Below are 17,563 nucleotides of genomic sequence, written 5' to 3'. Positions count from 1 at the left end.
ATATAATGCTTATTTGTAAAAGTGAGAAATAAATAGGCTATCTTTTTCAAGATGGGATTTTCTTAAAGTAACTATTCATTATAAAAGAAATACAGGTTTAATCCCAAAATTTGATAATGCTGACAGTATAAAAAAAAGGAAAGATATTATCCACCATCCCAGCATCCTGAAAGCTTCACTCTTATCACTTTGGTGCATTTTTTGGGGGCATCTTTCTGTGCATGTGTATGGTTAAAAGTATGTGGTCTTCACGGTTTGCTATCTTTTTAGTTTAACATGTTATTAAGATTCTCTATAATCATAATTTTTAATGTCTGTATACAAAGTACCTATCATTTTATTTGTCGTTATTTTCATAGATGTAGATTTAGTTTTTTATTAGGGGAAACATATATTATGAGTGATGTCTTCTTTTGCCTAGAATGTCCAACAGAATCTTACCACTTTCTGCCATGATAGTCACTGGATCGGAAGGTTCAGAAGGCTGGCTAATATTTACTGCGGTCTTGGCAATTGCTCTAAATTGATACTGAGCATTCTCTTCTAAGCCAGTCACTGTGAACTCTTCCTGGGGAATCTGGTGAGGTGAAGTATTACACCGTATCCACTTATCATCAGGAAGTTTGCAAGCTTCTACGAAATAGCCAATAATTTTGCTGCCTCCATCATGCTTAGGACGAGCCCAGACAAGAGATACAGTACTCTTGGAAACATCAATGACTTCAGGCTTGCCAGGAGGATCTAGAACCAAAAGAGATATTCTCAGCATTTGTCTTAACAGCAGAAATGTTCTTTTTCACTGTATCACCCAGAATATATTCCTGAATGGAAACAGTAACATTTAGAGATGCCAAGATTTAAATGTGTCCTCATAATACTTAAAAAAATAATTACCAATTGGAGTTCTTGCAGTCACATATTCAGTTGGTTTGCTGGGTGGGCTGGATCCAGCTTTGTTTAGGGCATAGATTCTGAATGAATACTCAAGGCCTTCTACCAGGCCAGCACAGGGATATTCAGTTGACCGGACAGGAGTGTCATTGGCTTTCACCCAGAGCAAACTGTTTCTTTCTTTGCGTTCAATCAGGTAACCAGTGATGGGGCTGCCTCCATCGCTGTCGGGCCTGTCCCATGCCACGAAGATGCAGTCTTTGTTGACTTTAGTGACGCGTGCGTTCTTGGGTTCACTGGGAACACCTGGAGATGAAGACCAGGGAAATGTCAGTTTCCAGCCTATGCAACAGATTAGAAAGAAAGCAGTTCAGTTTTTCATCCTGAAAGGAACATACCAAATGGGAACTTAGCCACCATCTTGGGAGACGTGAGAGGCTCTGAAATGCCAAATCGATTCTCGGCACGGACCCGGAAGATGTACTCTTGGCCTGGGATCAGTTTCCCAACCCTGCAGTTAGTTTTTGTCACTGACGCTAGCGCTGTCACCCAGTCACCTCGGCTCACGTCACACTTCTCCACAATGTAATTGGTGATGTTGCTGCCTCCGTCCTCCAGAGGAATGTGCCAGGACAGGGAGCAGGCATCAGCGTCTATGTCAGAAATGTCAAACGGAGGCTGGGGGGGTCCAGGAGCGTCTGCGTGAACCAAAAGGAGAGAAAAGGTAAGGATAGGAATGGGACTGGAAAAAATGCTTCTGATCTTCACATGTGGATAGCTGTTTGTCTAATGCTGAACCTACCCATGACGATGACTTTGATTTTCTGAGTGTCTGTCCCAGAACTGTTCTCTGCAGTGAGGCTATAGTAACCGCTGTCTTTCCTAGTAACATCTTTTATGATCAGAATTGAAGAATTGTCTGCTTTATGCACAGCCAGGTGGCTGGAGGTAACAACATCATCTTCTCCTTTTTTCCATTTACAGACCGGATTAGGCTTTCCATACACATGGGCTTCGATTCGGAGTTTCTTCCCAGCTTTGATAGTAATTTGCTCTGGCATGAGGATCTTGGGTGGCACTGAAAGTAAGATGAAGATACATTAATTTTGTGGGGAGGTTAAATTTCCTCTAATGAGGAACTATACTAGTGTTTTTCAAGTGGTGAATAACAACCCATTAGCAGGTTCCAGGGGATGTTTGCATCACTGCTAATACTTTTTAAAAAGAATGAGATTGAATTGAAAATACCGGAGTCTAGCATACATAAGAAGGATGGGTGTTGCTCTAAGAAACTTCTTTTTAAAATTATATATATATATATATGTATGTGTGTACTGTGTCATGATTTAAGTTGTTTTACCATGCGTTGTGGGTGTAAATATTTGAAAACCACTATTCTCTCCTATATTTCAGGTATTTCTGGAATTAGATTCTTCGGGGATAAATGTTTCCACGTCAAAAGAAAATTCTTGTAAACTATTATCACGTGATAAAAATGACTCAGTGTCCACTTACACAGCTGTTCTTTGGCTTCGTACACGCCTTCAGCTTCTCTCGGCAAACTGACTCCCACAGCATTTCTGGCCGCTACTCTAAATTTGTATTTCTTCCCTTCCTTGAGGCCAGTGACAACCAGGCTGAGGTCCTTCACCACTGAGTACTCTGTCCAGCGATCTGCAGGCTGCTCCTCTTCCCTGTAACTAACGATGTAGCCGTCGATTTTAGCGCCTCCATCACGCAGGGGCGGTAACCAGGCTAATACAGCGCTGTTCTTTGTCATTTCAGTAACCTCGAGTTTCCTGGGTGGATCCGGCTCACCTGGAAGAAAAACGTGATTAAGAAAAAACTGTCCAGGTCGCCAAATCCATCCCTTTGTAATATACATTAATGTTTTCATATGCCACCTGCTTCAAAGTATGTGGGAAATGTGGTTCGGGCTGTTGAAAGTAAAAAGTACTCGATGAGGCAGATCAAAAGTCTTCAGTGAGAGAGTTAGATATTCTTTTGTGCTGTGTAGGTTTCTACGAGTTAAAGCCCTTTAGGGTTTTGGTATCTGGTAACTGTTTGGTGTCTTGACTTGATTGAAGTCGGGGACTGGGGTTAAGAGGGGAGAAAGGATGTGACTTACTTAGAGGGTCCGTCGCAAGCACTGGTTTGGGGACATCTGTTGGGACACCAGGGCCATACTCATTGACAGCAGTCACTCTGAAGAAATATTCTGTCCCGGGGACAAGATTGGTGACATGGAAGCTCGTTTTCTTCACTTCTGGGGTGACTGTCGACCATGTCTTTCTCTCGGCCTCACGTTTCTCCACAATATAATGTGTCACCTGGCTCCCGCCATCATTCTCGGGAGGGCCCCAGGAAATGTGGCACGATGTTTTAGTGACATCTGAAACTTTTAAATCAGACACGGGCCCAGGGGTATCTGTAAAGAACCACAAGATTAGATATATGAGTTCCCTCAGCCTCCTGATTAACTAAGGAGATTTTTGAAGGGGAAGAAGACAGTTTTTCACCACCCACCTAATACTCTGACATTCACAAACACGGCCTTTTCTCCCGCTGGGTTCACAAGCGTCAAAGAGTATTTTCCTGAGTCGTCACGCGTAGAATTGGGGATGACAAGGAAGGCCATGGTGTCAACCAAATCGACCTGTCCCTTTCTGACCACATTATCAATACCCACTTTTCTCCAGGTGACCTTAGGGGCTGGTCGCCCTCTCACAATGGCAAATAGTCGGATGGGGCATCCTGCCCTCACGGTGACCAGTTTTCTCATGCTGGCATCCAAGTCAATCTCCGGAGGTTCTACAAATGACATGAAGGCCATTAGTTGATTTCAGAATGTGGGGAAGTCATGTGAGAAGTGAAACAATGAACCAAGTGATAACCTAGGGCCTCACCTAGGATTTCTTTAGGTTTAATAGCATCCTTTAGTTCTGCAGGGCGCCCGATGCCAACTTGGTTTTGGGCACAAACCCTGAACTCATATTCCTGGTTTTCATCCAAGCTGGTCACGGTGAATTCCATGCGGACGAGTTGCGCTGCAGCATTGCACCTTTTCCAGCCTTCATCTGGTGACATGTCTGCTTTTTTAGGTCTCATTTCCACAACATAGCCAATGATTGGTGCACCACCATCATACACTGGTTTTCCCCAACCAAGAGTTATGGAACTTTTGGTTGTATCAACCACTTTGAGATTGGTCGGTGGACCAGGTGGTTCTGAAAGTAAATTACGTAAGAATAAATTTACATTTGGTTAACCACTACTAGTGATATGTTAATGTATAATTTTATACAGTCTATTCTTAACCACAGATAGTACATTCAATTTCTCAGTTGCTAACGAAGTCCTCCTTATTTTCCTTTGTAAATTTAGAATCTACCATTGTTCATATATTTTAGGTGGTTTGGTAAAAGATCTATTTGGAAAAATACTGGTTAAGATAAAGTTTTGATGTTGTGGATTTAACTTACTTGTCTAATACCTCTGCATTTGAGATTAAGAGTTGATATAATACCCGAGAAAAACAAAAACATCATACCTATGGGGTCTTTTGCCACCACTGGTCTTGATGGCAAGCTTGGTTCTCCAATTCCAACTTCATTTTCTGCCTTGACACGGAACTGATACTCATGTCCTGGAAGGAGATTCTGTACTTTCAGACGTCTCTCGGGAACTGCACTCTTGTTGACAGGGACCCATCGCACTGAATGTTTTTCCTTTTTCTCCAAATAGTATCCTGTGATGGACTTTCCACCATCATATTCAGGTGGCGTCCAAACCACGGTCATCTCTTCTTTGCTTACTTTAGTGACTTCTGGGGGATCAGGGCGACCAGGTTTATCATATTTGGTTTTCGCAATGACTGGCTTAGTTTCTGTTGGAGGCCCTGTGCCTATCTTATTTTCTGCACGGACTCTGAAGATATATTCATTTCCTTCTATGAGACGTGTTACTGTAGTACCAGGTGTTAAGATAGTAGAGGAAAAGGTGGACCAAACCATTCTCTTGCTCTCACATTTTTCTAAAATATAATTTTGGATCTCACAGCCACCATCATCCTCTGGTGGATCCCAGCGAAGAGAACACCTGTCACTACACACATCAGTAATTTTCAGATTTCTTACAGGGCCAGGCTTATCTAAAACATTCACAGTGGCAAAGGCCACGAAACTGCCAGCCGTGTTTGTTGCTGTAATTACGTATTTACCACCATCACTTCGCTTCGCTTTAGTGAGAGAAAATTTAGATGAATCACCGCTGGTGTCAATCTTGACCCTTGGTGATCTTGTTAAGTCTGTAGCATCTTTGTCCTTGGTCCATGAAACTTCTGGAAACGGTTTGCCTCTAACACCTGCCTCAAGTCGAATGGTGTCTCCCGCTTTGACAGTGAGCACACCACTTAATTTCAGATCGAGTACTGGTTTCTGTAGGTCTTCCTTCACAACAACTTCCTCTGTCTTTACCCAGTCACTTTCCCCACCTTCATTCTTTGTTTGCACTCTGAACTCATAAATCTGGTTTTCAACACATTTGTCAACCATGTAGTGGGTTTCTTTAATGCTTCCTTTATGCACTCTTTCCCAATCAGGAGAGCCCTTCAGCCTCCGTTCAACGTGATATGATAGATTTGGGCTACCACCATCATAATCAGGCCGCCTCCATTTTAGATAGACAAATGTCTTTCCTTTATCTGCAATATGAAGGTTTTCAGGCTCCCCTGGTCTATCAATAGGGTTAATAGCCAGAATCGGAGTTTTGGTTTCAATGGTTGGCCCAACACCTACTTTATTCTCTGCACAAACTCGGAAATAGTATTCATTGTTGGCTAAGAGGTTGGCCTTGATTAATCGCTTAGTGACATCTGAGGCGACAATTGACCAGCCTTTCTGATTTGGTTTGCGATATTCCACTATAAAGTTTGTTATTTCTGAGCCACCATTGTCTAGTGGGTTTTCCCAAGAAATTGTACAGTTCTCTTTGGTTACATTGGTGACCTTTAAATTCTGGCAAGGCCCGGGTCTGTCAAGGACATTAACGATAGCAAAACCCTGGGCGTGTCCACTGCTGTTCTTGGCCGAGATGATGTACTTGCCATGATCAGCTCTAACAGCTTCTTTAATTTGTAACTCAACACGAGGTAAGTCATGAATTATGTTAACCCGCTTATCTTGGACCACTGCTTTGCCTTCCTTGGACCAAGTTATGTCTGGTTCAGGTCTGCCTTTGACCCGAGCAAGAATGCGGATAGTCTGGCCTACTCTGACGGTGATGACATCACGACAGGTTACGTCAAGTTCTACTTCTGGGGGATGAAGGATGTCCTTTGCAATTACAGATTCTGCTAGTTCGCGTGGCTCTCCTTCTCCCACAATGTTAGCTGCCTTTATACGGAATCTGTATTCATTTCCTTCGATGAGTCCAGGTACCCTAAAGGCACACTGCCTAATGAGTTCATCTTTGTTAATCCTGTTCCACTGTGTTGTCCCAGCTTTCTGACATTCTACAACATAGCCCAGAATGGGGCTACCACCATCGCTAAGAGGCTTTGTCCATACCAGATCAGCTGATTCTCTGGTCTTGTCTTTCAGCTTAGGATTAATAGGTGGTCCAGGTGGTTTGATGGGCCGGCAAGCTTTTATTGGATCAGAACTTGGGGATGGATTGCTTAGTCCTGCAAGATTCTCAGCAAACACTCTAAACTCATATGTATTTCCCTCATAGAGTCCAGTCACTCTGAACTTCAGGTCCGCTAGAGGAGTTTTGTTGACTCGCACCCATTTGCCTGTTACTTCTCGACGCTCCAGATAGTAACCAGTTATTGGACTCCCGCCATCAGATTTTGGCAGGGTCCACGCCACTGTTGCAGCATTTTCCGTAATGTCAGTAACCACTGGTTTACCAGGAGGAGATGGAGGACTAAATTTATGTTTAGCAACAGTAGGTACAGAGTCAAGAGGAGGGCCGATACCAATCTTATTCTCTGCTTTCACTCGGAAGACATATTCATATCCCTTTTGCAGGTGTGGGACTTTCAACTTTGTCTTGCTGCTCCCTGAAGATACCACACCCCATGTATCTTTCTTTGTGTCTTTTTTCTCAACGATGTAATTTATCACAGGGCTTCCTCCATCATCCTTAGGTGGCTGCCATGATATGGTCATATATTCAGGGGTAACTTCCAGGATATTAATAGGGCCTGTTGGTGGACCAGGAACATCAAGAACAGTAAGATGTACGGCTACTGTTTTGGTGCCGGCTGCATTGGACACTGTGATCTGATATTCCCCGGTGTCTTTCCTTAAGCAGTTCTTAATGGTGAGTACTGACGAGAAGTTGTCAGTCTCAACTGTATAGTGTTCATCTGTTTTAATCTCATTCCCATCGGCTGTCCACTTTGCAGTAGGAATGGGCACGCCTCTTATAATGGCAGGGAATCTGACTGTAGTTCCGGCTTTTACCACAAGGCCTTCAATTAATTTCACATCCAGCTCCACAGATGGAGGCACTGGAAAGTAAACACGAGGAAATTAGATTTTGCTTTTGATGATATGGATAATATCACAATATAAATAATTTTAAAAAGAAAAAAATAGTGCCAATCTAAAATTTACCTAGTTTTTCTTGACATTCTATTGGGATAGTTGTGTCAGGGAGACCAAGACCCACAATGTTTTCAGCTTTTACCCGGAATCTATAGGTCTTTCCTTGTTGTAGTCCAGTAACAACACACTCTAAGTTTGTCACGGTCTTGAACTTAATCCAGTCTTCGGTGCCCTCTTCCTGATATTCTACCAAATATCCTGTGATTGGAGAGCCACCATCGCGGTCTGGCTTATTCCAAACAAGGGAGACTTCAGTCTTGTCAACATCCACATGGTGTAGGTTCTTGGGTGGCCCTGGGGGATCTTTTCAGAAGAAGTTATGATGAATAAACAATATTCTCAAAGACAGTCAAACAGTACTTTTGTATCCAAAGAGAGCAACTTACGTAGGGGATCCACAGCTTTGATGGGTTTAGGTGTTTCTACAAAGGGACCACGTCCATACTGGTTCTCAGCAGCGACTCGGAAGACATACTGATTGCCTTCATTAAGATGCTTAGCCAAGTGACTCTTTTTCTTTGATGTAGTTGAAAGAGGTGACCACTGGGCACTGGCAACATCTTTCCTCTCAACCACATAATTTGTAATAACAGAACCACCATCGTCCAGGGGTTCCTTCCAAGTAAGGTAACAAGAATCTTTCCTTATTTCACTGACTTCCAGATCTCTAGGTGGCCCAGGCTTATCTGAAAAGTGTTAAATAACACAGTTATGTAAGTGATTTGATCCAGCTAAGAACTCAAAATGTATTGAGTTACATTTATATGTTATTGCATTAAGGACATCAGGAGCACTAAAATTCTTACCTAATACGAGTACTTTTACTGAGACAGTTTTTGAACCAGCTGGATTCTCCACTGTTAAGGAGTAAATGCCACCATCTTCATGGGCAGCATTACGAATTTCAAGCTTGCTGCCAACTGGAGTAACATCAATTCTTGCTTTAGTTGGAGCCTCTCTGTCTTCCTTTTTCCAGGTTACTTTTGGGAATGGCACTCCTTTGATGATGGCACTAAGCCTTAGAGTATCACCAACCCTTATGTGTTGTTCTCTTGCCATGTTGGCATCAAGAATCAACTCAGGGGGTTCTAGAATAAAGAGAATGGTACTTTCAGATTTGCTTTGTTCATGTATTTTACAGTTAAGCATAGACAATGAAACCTGTCTTCCTTGCAGAGGCAACTGAGAATGTCTGTACTCACCGAGCCTGTCTTTTACTAGCACTGGCTCAGGAACATGAGCTGGATCTGACTCGCCAGCTGCATTAACTGCTATTACTCTGAACTTATAGGATTGACCATCCCGAAGACCGGTCACTTTATAGTTAGTTTCAGGACAAGACTCAGGAGTGTGATTGGCTCTTTTCCATTCTTCATCTCCAACTTTCTGGTACTCAACAATGTAACCCAGAATCTTGCTCCCACCATCACGACGTGGTGGTTGCCAGGTTAGATCAACTGAATTACATGTTGTATCTATTGCTTCAGGATTAACAGGTGGACTTGGTTTAGCTACATAACAAAAGAGAAAATCAAAACAGAGTTAGAATATAGCTGGAAACAAACTCAGATAAAATGAAAGCTGAAAGAATGCTTTAGTACTATACCAATTGGGTCTTTAGCAAAGACTGGTTTGGATGGTGGACTTGGGTCTCCAATACCAATTTCATTTTCTGCAGAAACCCGGAATTCATAGTGACACCCCTCTAGAAGATCAGGAACCCTAAATTTAGTGTGTGGATGGATAGGCTCTTTGGTAACTCTAGCCCATCGTTTGGACATAGTTTCCCTCTTTTCCAGGATGTAGTTTGTGATGGGCTTTCCTCCATCATGTGGCTGGTTCCAGGAGACTAATGCAGAGTCTTTGGTAACTTCGGTAACAATTGGCTGGTCAGGTGCATCAGGAACCCCTATAACAAACATTAGCACAATGTGTTAGAGATTTAATTCTTCCTGTTAACAACAGCAAACATTAAATCACTGAAAAGAAATACGATGCATACTGAAGCGATCTTTGGCTTTCATTGAATCAGACACCAGAGGATCACTTATTCCATACAGGTTTTCAGCATGTATCCGGAAAATATAATCTTTTCCTTCAAGCAGTTTAGAAACTTTGCATGTTGTTTTGGCACTTGCAGATGTCACAGGCATCCAAACGTCTTTGCCCACCTCCTTCTTCTCAATAATGTAATTGGTAATTTCACTGCCTCCATCATCTAAAGGCGGCTTCCAAGAGATAACCATGTAATCTTTTGTCACCTCATCAAAAATAACTGGTCCTACTGGTGGTCCAGGACGGTCTGAATAAAAGAAAAAAAAAAACAACACAGCACAAAATGTTATTTCCACTTCTGCTCTGGAAAGAACAGAATGTTTCTCATACTTGCTAAATAATACTTACCAACAACATTAACTTGACAGACACCCTTCCTGGAGCCTGTACTGTTCTCCACAACCACACAGTATTTGCCAGAATCTGAACGCTTGGCCTTGAGCTTCTCAAGAGCAAGCGTTGTCGGGGTGGTCTTTATATGAGTGCGGTCATCTTCCAGCACGTCAGCTTCATCTTTGAACCAAGAAACTTTAGGCTTTGGTTTGCCTGAGTAACGGCCAGTGAGGGCGAACGCTTCACCAACTCGAACTGTGAGCTTATCTCTGAAGTCGAGGTCAAGCGTTGGAGGAGCTGAAATGTATAATGATAAAGGCAAATCAGTCTGACTGAGGTCTTACAGTAAATCTGCATGTGTACAAGTTTTCAGAGTGTAAGCTGCATTTGACACATACCCAGCTCATCCTTGCAAGTGATTGGCTTGGTACAAAATGATGGTTTGCCTTGTCCAACAATATTGACAGCACTGACACGGTACTCATAGGTATCACCTTCTTTTAAGCCTTTCACAGTATATTTCCGGCTCATCAAGTTGTCACTTGTAACTTTGTGGAACTTCTCAGTTCCAATGAGACGGCTTTCTAGGACATAGTTGATAATTTCAGATCCGCCATCATACTTAGGGGGATTCCAAGTCAACGTGACAGAGTCTTTGGTAACTTCTTTGACTTCCAGGTCTTCAGGACGCTCTGGTACAGCTACAGGTGTGGAGTGACAGTGAGACAAATGTTAAAAATGTAGGAGAATGTGGTAAATATTACTTTCTGAGGATTGCATTTAAACATTAAACTATTGGTAAGTGATGAAAGAGATCTCAACATAAAATGAGTAGCTAAAAGGGATCCAATACAGTCTGATTTCCAGATGACAAAATAGAGGTTAATTGAGACCAGGTAATTCAGGAAAGTTCTCCAGAGCTGGTAGTTTCAGAGTTAGGAAACTGCTTCATGTTTATGCCATTAAGTGAAAATTTTAAAAGTGCAGTATTATATGGAAGGATCTGAGGCATATGTATTCCCATAACCTCTTTCACAGTCATTCAAATAGAACCAACATCAAATACTGAGTATTTGTCAAATGAAAGAAATGTTTGGCATTTATTTATACATCTATTTTGTCACTACAGTCTTTGATTAAATGAGTGAAGAAGTGATTAAGGATGAAATTGTTTTAAACTGTACTTACTGATTGGATCTCTTATGACAATAGCATCTGTGGTCTCAACAAATGGGCCCATGCCAATACTATTTTCAGCCGCGATTCGGAAAAAGTAGGCTTTTCCTTGAATGAGACCCTGGACGGTAGCGTTGTGTCGGGTAACTGTGTATGTCACTGGGGTCCATGCCCTGCGGTCAGCTTCCCGCTTTTCAATGACATAATTGGTGATGGGAGAGCCTCCATCATCTTCTGGTGAGAACCATGTCAGCTTGCAGGAGTCATTGGTCAGGTTGTGAGCCAGGAATGGTATTCCAACAGGACCTGGTACATCTAGAAATAAGAGGGGAAGGTTTCTAGTTGTTTGACTTCAATGAACTATAGGGCTCAATATTTGTTACCTTCTGTTTTTAAAAGGGAGACAAAAATACTGTTATGAAAAAAATAAGATTTTGTGTTTATTAAGGTTTGTTTTTTCTTTCTTTCCTGATGTCTATATCCAACCATATTTTAAAATAAAGTAAGTTTGCGGTAGTTACTGATTGCCCCTGTTTTAACAGAGACTCATGGAACAGCTTTATATACACACACACACATATATAAAAATTTTTTAGTAATCTGTGAGTCAGATAAGAGGGTGATGTTGGGAGGAAAGTGCACAGAGGGAGACGGGAGAAGGGTGAGGAGCGGCATGACTATTTTTCGTGTTTAGTTTACTCTCCAGAAGGAAAAGGGGGAGAGAATTTTATCAGGGTGATCAGTGAACCTGAGTAGCACAGAAGACCCCAAATCTCAGAATGACCCGTGAGACAGATGGTTGCAGTTTAACCTGGAAATACACCAGTTTGTAAAGTAACAGCCATTGGACAGAAGAATTGCTCAATGAGATTGTTTCTTCATGCCATTTTCATTAATAAAACAAACCAGTTTCATAATATGAATTATGCTCAATAGAGAACTGGTTATTTTAACATAAGAATTGGGTGTTTGGAGTATGGCTGAGCCTAGAGACATGCTGAGAGAGAGATCTGAGTGGGAAGGCTTCACTTTCTGAGCAAATCACTGGAAGAGAGCAGTCAGAGAGAGGTGGGAACAAGCCCTGCAGAGTTCAAGTCAGTATTCAGGGACTAGAAATGCAATATTGATAATCCAATATGATGCTTCTCTTTGATTAGAATGCGGACAGCTTCAAAGGGATTTTTGCATTATTATAATAAATAGCAGGTCCTATGATGTGAAAAATGGTCAGTCTTATTAGCAAACTGTTAAACATTCTTGGACATTTGCAGGAAAGTTGCTTTTATGAAGACTATATGATAATACAGTAAATGCTTATGGTAGCATGCTATATAAATAAGGCAACATATAGGACTTCATAGTAGGAGTCCAGCCATGTTAAAGTATATATTAGATAAATAGTAAGGAGGGAATTTTTAAAAATGCTAATAATAGAGGTCAACGGGATTGTGGGTAATTTCTCTTATTTTCCAAAATATTTGTAATATAGTTTTCTTAATAGTACATCTTTCTTGTAGCTGAAATAAAATGTTATTTTTAAAAGATGTGTGGACAAACTCAGTTTTTACCTAATACATCAACGATAATTGTCTTCTTTCTTTCCCCTGCTGCATTTTTAGCAAGAAGAGAATAGATGCCTTGGTGGCTCCTCTGGCAATTCTTGATGACCATGGATGAGCTAATGGCTGTGCTCTCAATGGTGGCCTCTTGAGGTAAAGCTCTTTCATTCATGTTCCAGGTAACAGTTGGAAAAGGCTTTCCAGACACATAGGCGATGATCCGAATCACCCCTCCAGCATGGACTACAATTCTATCTCTGACGCTGGCATCTAACTGAAGGTCAGGTAATTCTGGAAAACAATTTAAAAATAGTAAGTGTGCTTTTCATTTCCAATCCAAAATGCAAACATTGATAAAATAATAGAAACATCAGTAATTACCAAGTCTATCCTTCATTTCAATAGCATCTGTGACTTCTCCAGGTTCTCCAATGCCGGCAATGTTGACTGCTCTAACTCTAAATTTGTAGAATGCTCCTTCTTTCAATCCTGTCACAACAAGTTTTGTTCCTCTCACTTCTTTATCTTTAGCCTAGGGAAAAGTCACAGCCATTTTATAATTAGAATACAGTGTGTGACATGCGTGCTCAGTTATGTCTGACTTTTGGACTACCTTATGGACTGTAGCCTGCCAGGCTCCTCTGTCCATGGGATTTTCCAGGCAAGAATACTGGAGGGGGTTGCCTTTCCTCCTCCAGGGCCTCTTCCTAGCCTAAGGATCTAACCCATTGTCTCTTATGTCTCCTGCCTAGGAAGTGGGCTCTTTACCATTGTGCTACCTGGGAAGCCACTAGAATACAGTAATGCTTTCTTATCTGTGGTTTTATTTACCACAGAATTCATTGGGAATCTGAAAATACTAAATGGAAAAAAGTTTCCATAAGTAAACAATTCATCAGTTTTAAACTGAGTTCCATTCTGAGCAATATGATGATATCTTGGGTCATCCTGCTCCATCTCTGCTTGGGAAGTGAACCATCTGGCTTCACTGGTGGCTCAGTGGTAAAGAATCCGCCTGCCAATGCAGGAGATGCAAGTGTGATCCCTGGGTCAGGAAGATCTGGAAAGAAAAAGGCCACCCCCTCCAGTATTCTTATCTGGGAAATCCCATGGAGAGAAGCCTGGTAGGCTACAGTCCATAGGCTCATAAAGAGTCGGACATGACTTAGCAATTAAACAACAGCCCCTAAACAACAATAACCTGCCCATTAGTATAAGAAAAACCATAGTATATAGAGAGAGCTCAGTATAATTCTTGGTTTCAAGCATCCACTGGGGGTCTTAGAATGTATCCCTTGGGGATAGAAGGGGATTACTGTAGTTTTTTGATTTAATAGCTTTCCAAAGTGTAACAATAGCATATTTACTCTCTTTGGGAAAATTGTTAATTTAGGTTTAATGGATCAGATATTATAGGTAAATACTGAATGGAAGCAATTATGTTTTAAAATATTGTCAAATGATTGAAAAAACTGTACTGTACTTACTCCACTTTTTTAAGCTTTAGAGCCAAAAGGTTCATAATAATAAAACAAGTTTTTTATAATTAAATTTATTTTTAATTGAAGGATAATTGCTTTAAGGACAAATTTTGATTAAAATTTTGATATAAGATGTCTGGATTATCAGTTAAAATATTTTTCTGATTTCTTAATTAAAAAAAATACAGGTAAGAATGAATGGGATTGATAATAACTATACATGTTCAGTTTATTTACAGTATATTCCCATCATGCCAAGTTTAGCTACCTTTTCCCATTCTTCTTTTCCTTCTTCTTTATATTCAACGATATATCCTGTTACTCTGGACCCACCATCTTTTAGTGGGGGAGACCACTCCAGATCCGCAGATGATTTAGTCCAGTCTGTAACTTTGGGAAATGGAGGGCCAGGAGGTGCTGGAAAGAACAAGTAGACATTATTCTTGACTTTTCCATGGTACTTTTGGGAAGGAAAAAGAAAAAGGAATGGTTTGAAGGCTTACCAATTGGATCTCTAGCAGTCGTTGGGTCTGATGGCAGACTTGCTGGCCCTACACCGGCAGCATTGATGGCGTATACTCGGAATTGATAATCAGAACCTTCAATGAGACCAGTCACTTTGTAAGAAACACCCAAAGTCATGGCTTTGATAGGATCTCGGTTAACTCTCTTCCATCTCTTTGTAGTGGTGTCTTTCATTTCTAGCCAATATCCGGTCACAGGAGAGCCTCCATCGTATTCTGGCTCTTCCCAATTGACAGTCATGGAGTTTCGAGTCACACTGCTAACTGTTGGCTTATCTGGTGCTCCAGGGACAGCTGTGACAAAAATCACAGTGATTTATAAGAAATTATGAAAGACAAAGACAATAATGACTTTGAGTGTGAAATATGTGATACTTACAGAAGAGGTTTCTCGCTGTTTCAGGTTCGCTGTCAAGAGGCTCCCCAATGCCGTATTTATTCTGGGCCATGATTCGGAATACATACTCATGGCCTTCTAACAACTTGGGAATTGTGTATGTGCATTCTTTGGGCTCACTGGAGACACGCACCCATGTCTTCCTGTTAGCTTCTCTTTTCTCAATTACATAGTTTGTAATCTTAGACCCACCATCGTCTATAGGTGGAAGCCAAGATAATGTCATTTGGTCTGCTGAGATAGATTCGAACTTTATTGGTCCCACTGGAGGGCCAGGGCGACCTAAAATGGTTTTAAAAAAGAAAAGCTTTTAAGGGAAAGATCTTAAAACCAAATATTACGTTTATGAACAGAAAGTCATGTAGTTTTAATAAAATCATGTCATTTTTACCAAGGACATTCAGTCTCATTTCCTTTGATGCTGTTCCCAGATTATTCACAGCTGTGATGGTGTATAAGGCAGTGTCACTCCTGCGAGACTGTGGGATCACTAGGGTGCAAGTATCATCCACCACCAGTTTGTTGACATGGGTATCATAGACAACAGGTTCTTTGTTATCAGGCTTCTTTGGAGGAGCTTTAAACCAGGTTAGTGTTGGAAATGGCACACCTTTAATTTTGGCCACAATGTTAACATCAGTTCCTTCTTCAACCTCCATGAATTCTTTTAGCTCAATTGCAGGTGGGCCTAGATTATTAAAAAAAAAAAAAATTGTCATTAGAAACATAAAACACTAAAGGATCAGAAGTATTGAATAGAATTCATAAAGAACAGATCTGTCTTCAGCTAATTTGTACCAGTTTGGGGACAGGTATAGGTGGTCATCATCCTTTCTTCATCTCTATGTAGCTATGTATCAGCTATTGCCTCTCTCTTACCTGGCATCATTATGATTGTAGATACTGAAAGAAGTGCAACTGTAGTAAGTAGCTTAGGCTTGGGAGTTCTTTTATGATATTCCCTAATATTTATTCAGAGTAATGAGGGGGCCTATTTTGTTCTGAGATGAATTCTCCTTTTAAGAAATATAACTGCTAGTCGAGGCAGAGCAATTTTCCCTTTTTCATGAATTTAGTATGAGGATGTGCAAAGTGGGTGGTGAGTACCACTTTCCTAAGTTTAGAAGAGAGAGCTAACAAATACACAGCAGCAGAGATGGTAACAATAATTACAGGAAGAATTATTAGCGTATTTCTGTGGATATTTTATCTCTTAAAATGGATGTATCTTTTTTTCAAACAGAGAAAAGTCAACATAGCTTTAATAAAACCCATGTAATCTTTACTCAAGGACACTCAGCGTCATTTCCTTTGATGTTGTTCTCAGATTATTCATGGTTATCATGATATGTAAACAAATTTCTTTTTCTCAAGTAGAGAGAGAGAGACTTGACTGTGAATATAAATGGGCCCTGGCAGTTGCTAAGAAAATAACTGGTTACTTTTTGTCCCTTTTGAGGAGCATACAGAGGAGCTGTTTTATCTTTTGGTAAGTAAAACAGTCTATTGTGGAGAAAAATCAGAGTAAGGAAATTCCACACAGTATCTCCTTTTAGTAAAGGAAAGGTAATCTGTAAGGAAATGCGATAATTCTGTGGGAGCTGAGTGATTAGGTAACAGGCCCGTGTCCAGACTCAACCCATGGGAGCTTCCAATGCACAGAGCCATCTTTTTTATTTTGGATTTTTGAGTATCTAGGAAGGCATCCATAAAGAGGACCTTCTCTGATCACGTGTTGGTACGTACATGTCTGGTCTCTGATGATCACGGGGCCAACAGTGGCTGAAGGTTTGCTGACTCCTGCCGCATTGACGGCTTTGACTCTGAATTCGTATTCCCCACCCTCGATGAGGTCTTCCACGGTAAATTCCAGTTCTTCCACATCACGCTTATTGCACTGTCTCCATGCTTCTTTCTTTTTCCCAGTAGGATCCCATGCAAGGCACTCAACAATATAGTGGGTGACAGGGGAGCCCCCATCATTCTTTGGGGGTTTCCATGACAGGTGTACGGTGTTCTTCGTTACAAGGCCAATCTTCAGTTTAATAGGGGGATCAGGAGGATCTTTAAAAACAAAGTATGAATCGTTTACAACAATACATTTCAAGTTTAGGAAGCTAATTTAATCTTTGACTTAAAAACTTACATATCGGGTCTCTGGCAGTGGTCCTCTGAATCGTTTCCGCGGGAGCACCAACACCAAAACGGTTTTCTGCCCGCACGCGGAAGAAATATTCCTGTCCGGAGATGAGGTCAGGGACGACAAATGAGGTGCTTCCACAGTTGGGATTGACTTTAGTCCAAGCTTTTCCGTCAATAGTCCTCTTCTCGATAACATAGCCTTTGATCCTGTCTCCTCCGTCATCATCCGGCATCTTCCATGACAGTTTGCAACTGCCCCTTGTGATGTCACTGACTTTCAGATCTTTGGGTGGCCCTGGTACATCTGTTGGATCCAAATCACAATGTAAAAAGTGCTATCTTGTTTAAAATAATTTGTTCTTACTCCATAATAACTTTTAAAGCCTTTCTT

General features: G+C 41.2%; 1 protein-coding gene across 5 annotated transcripts in view; it reads right to left on the bottom strand.

The window, feature by feature from the left end:
* TTN (titin) overlaps window positions 1-17,563 on the bottom strand; it is a 274,868-nt gene that overhangs the window by 57,564 nt on the left and 199,741 nt on the right. For all 5 annotated transcript variants that reach the window (XM_052636390.1, XM_052636391.1, XM_052636392.1 and 2 more), the window contains 26 exons: window positions 17,177-17,476; window positions 16,777-17,094; window positions 15,422-15,718; window positions 15,013-15,312; window positions 14,613-14,927; window positions 14,378-14,526; window positions 13,010-13,160; window positions 12,638-12,919; window positions 11,082-11,384; window positions 10,292-10,594; window positions 9,909-10,190; window positions 9,508-9,807; window positions 9,112-9,414; window positions 8,708-9,016; window positions 8,312-8,593; window positions 7,892-8,191; window positions 7,515-7,808; window positions 4,442-7,408; window positions 3,798-4,118; window positions 3,418-3,702; window positions 3,020-3,319; window positions 2,407-2,709; window positions 1,694-1,969; window positions 1,290-1,589; window positions 895-1,197; window positions 442-741 (listed from right to left, as the gene is read on the bottom strand). In XM_052636390.1, coding sequence (XP_052492350.1) covers window positions 442-741; window positions 895-1,197; window positions 1,290-1,589; window positions 1,694-1,969; window positions 2,407-2,709; window positions 3,020-3,319; window positions 3,418-3,702; window positions 3,798-4,118; window positions 4,442-7,408; window positions 7,515-7,808; window positions 7,892-8,191; window positions 8,312-8,593; window positions 8,708-9,016; window positions 9,112-9,414; window positions 9,508-9,807; window positions 9,909-10,190; window positions 10,292-10,594; window positions 11,082-11,384; window positions 12,638-12,919; window positions 13,010-13,160; window positions 14,378-14,526; window positions 14,613-14,927; window positions 15,013-15,312; window positions 15,422-15,718; window positions 16,777-17,094; window positions 17,177-17,476 — 10,143 coding nt within the window. The remainder of the gene's footprint in view (window positions 1-441; window positions 742-894; window positions 1,198-1,289; window positions 1,590-1,693; window positions 1,970-2,406; window positions 2,710-3,019; window positions 3,320-3,417; window positions 3,703-3,797; window positions 4,119-4,441; window positions 7,409-7,514; window positions 7,809-7,891; window positions 8,192-8,311; window positions 8,594-8,707; window positions 9,017-9,111; window positions 9,415-9,507; window positions 9,808-9,908; window positions 10,191-10,291; window positions 10,595-11,081; window positions 11,385-12,637; window positions 12,920-13,009; window positions 13,161-14,377; window positions 14,527-14,612; window positions 14,928-15,012; window positions 15,313-15,421; window positions 15,719-16,776; window positions 17,095-17,176; window positions 17,477-17,563) is intronic.

This window comes from Budorcas taxicolor, chromosome 2 (genome assembly GCF_023091745.1).
Source record: "Budorcas taxicolor isolate Tak-1 chromosome 2, Takin1.1, whole genome shotgun sequence".
Classification (NCBI taxonomy): Eukaryota; Metazoa; Chordata; class Mammalia; order Artiodactyla; family Bovidae; genus Budorcas; species Budorcas taxicolor.
Note: the sequence above shows the minus strand (reverse complement) of the source record. Positions and strands in the feature narration are given on the sequence as shown.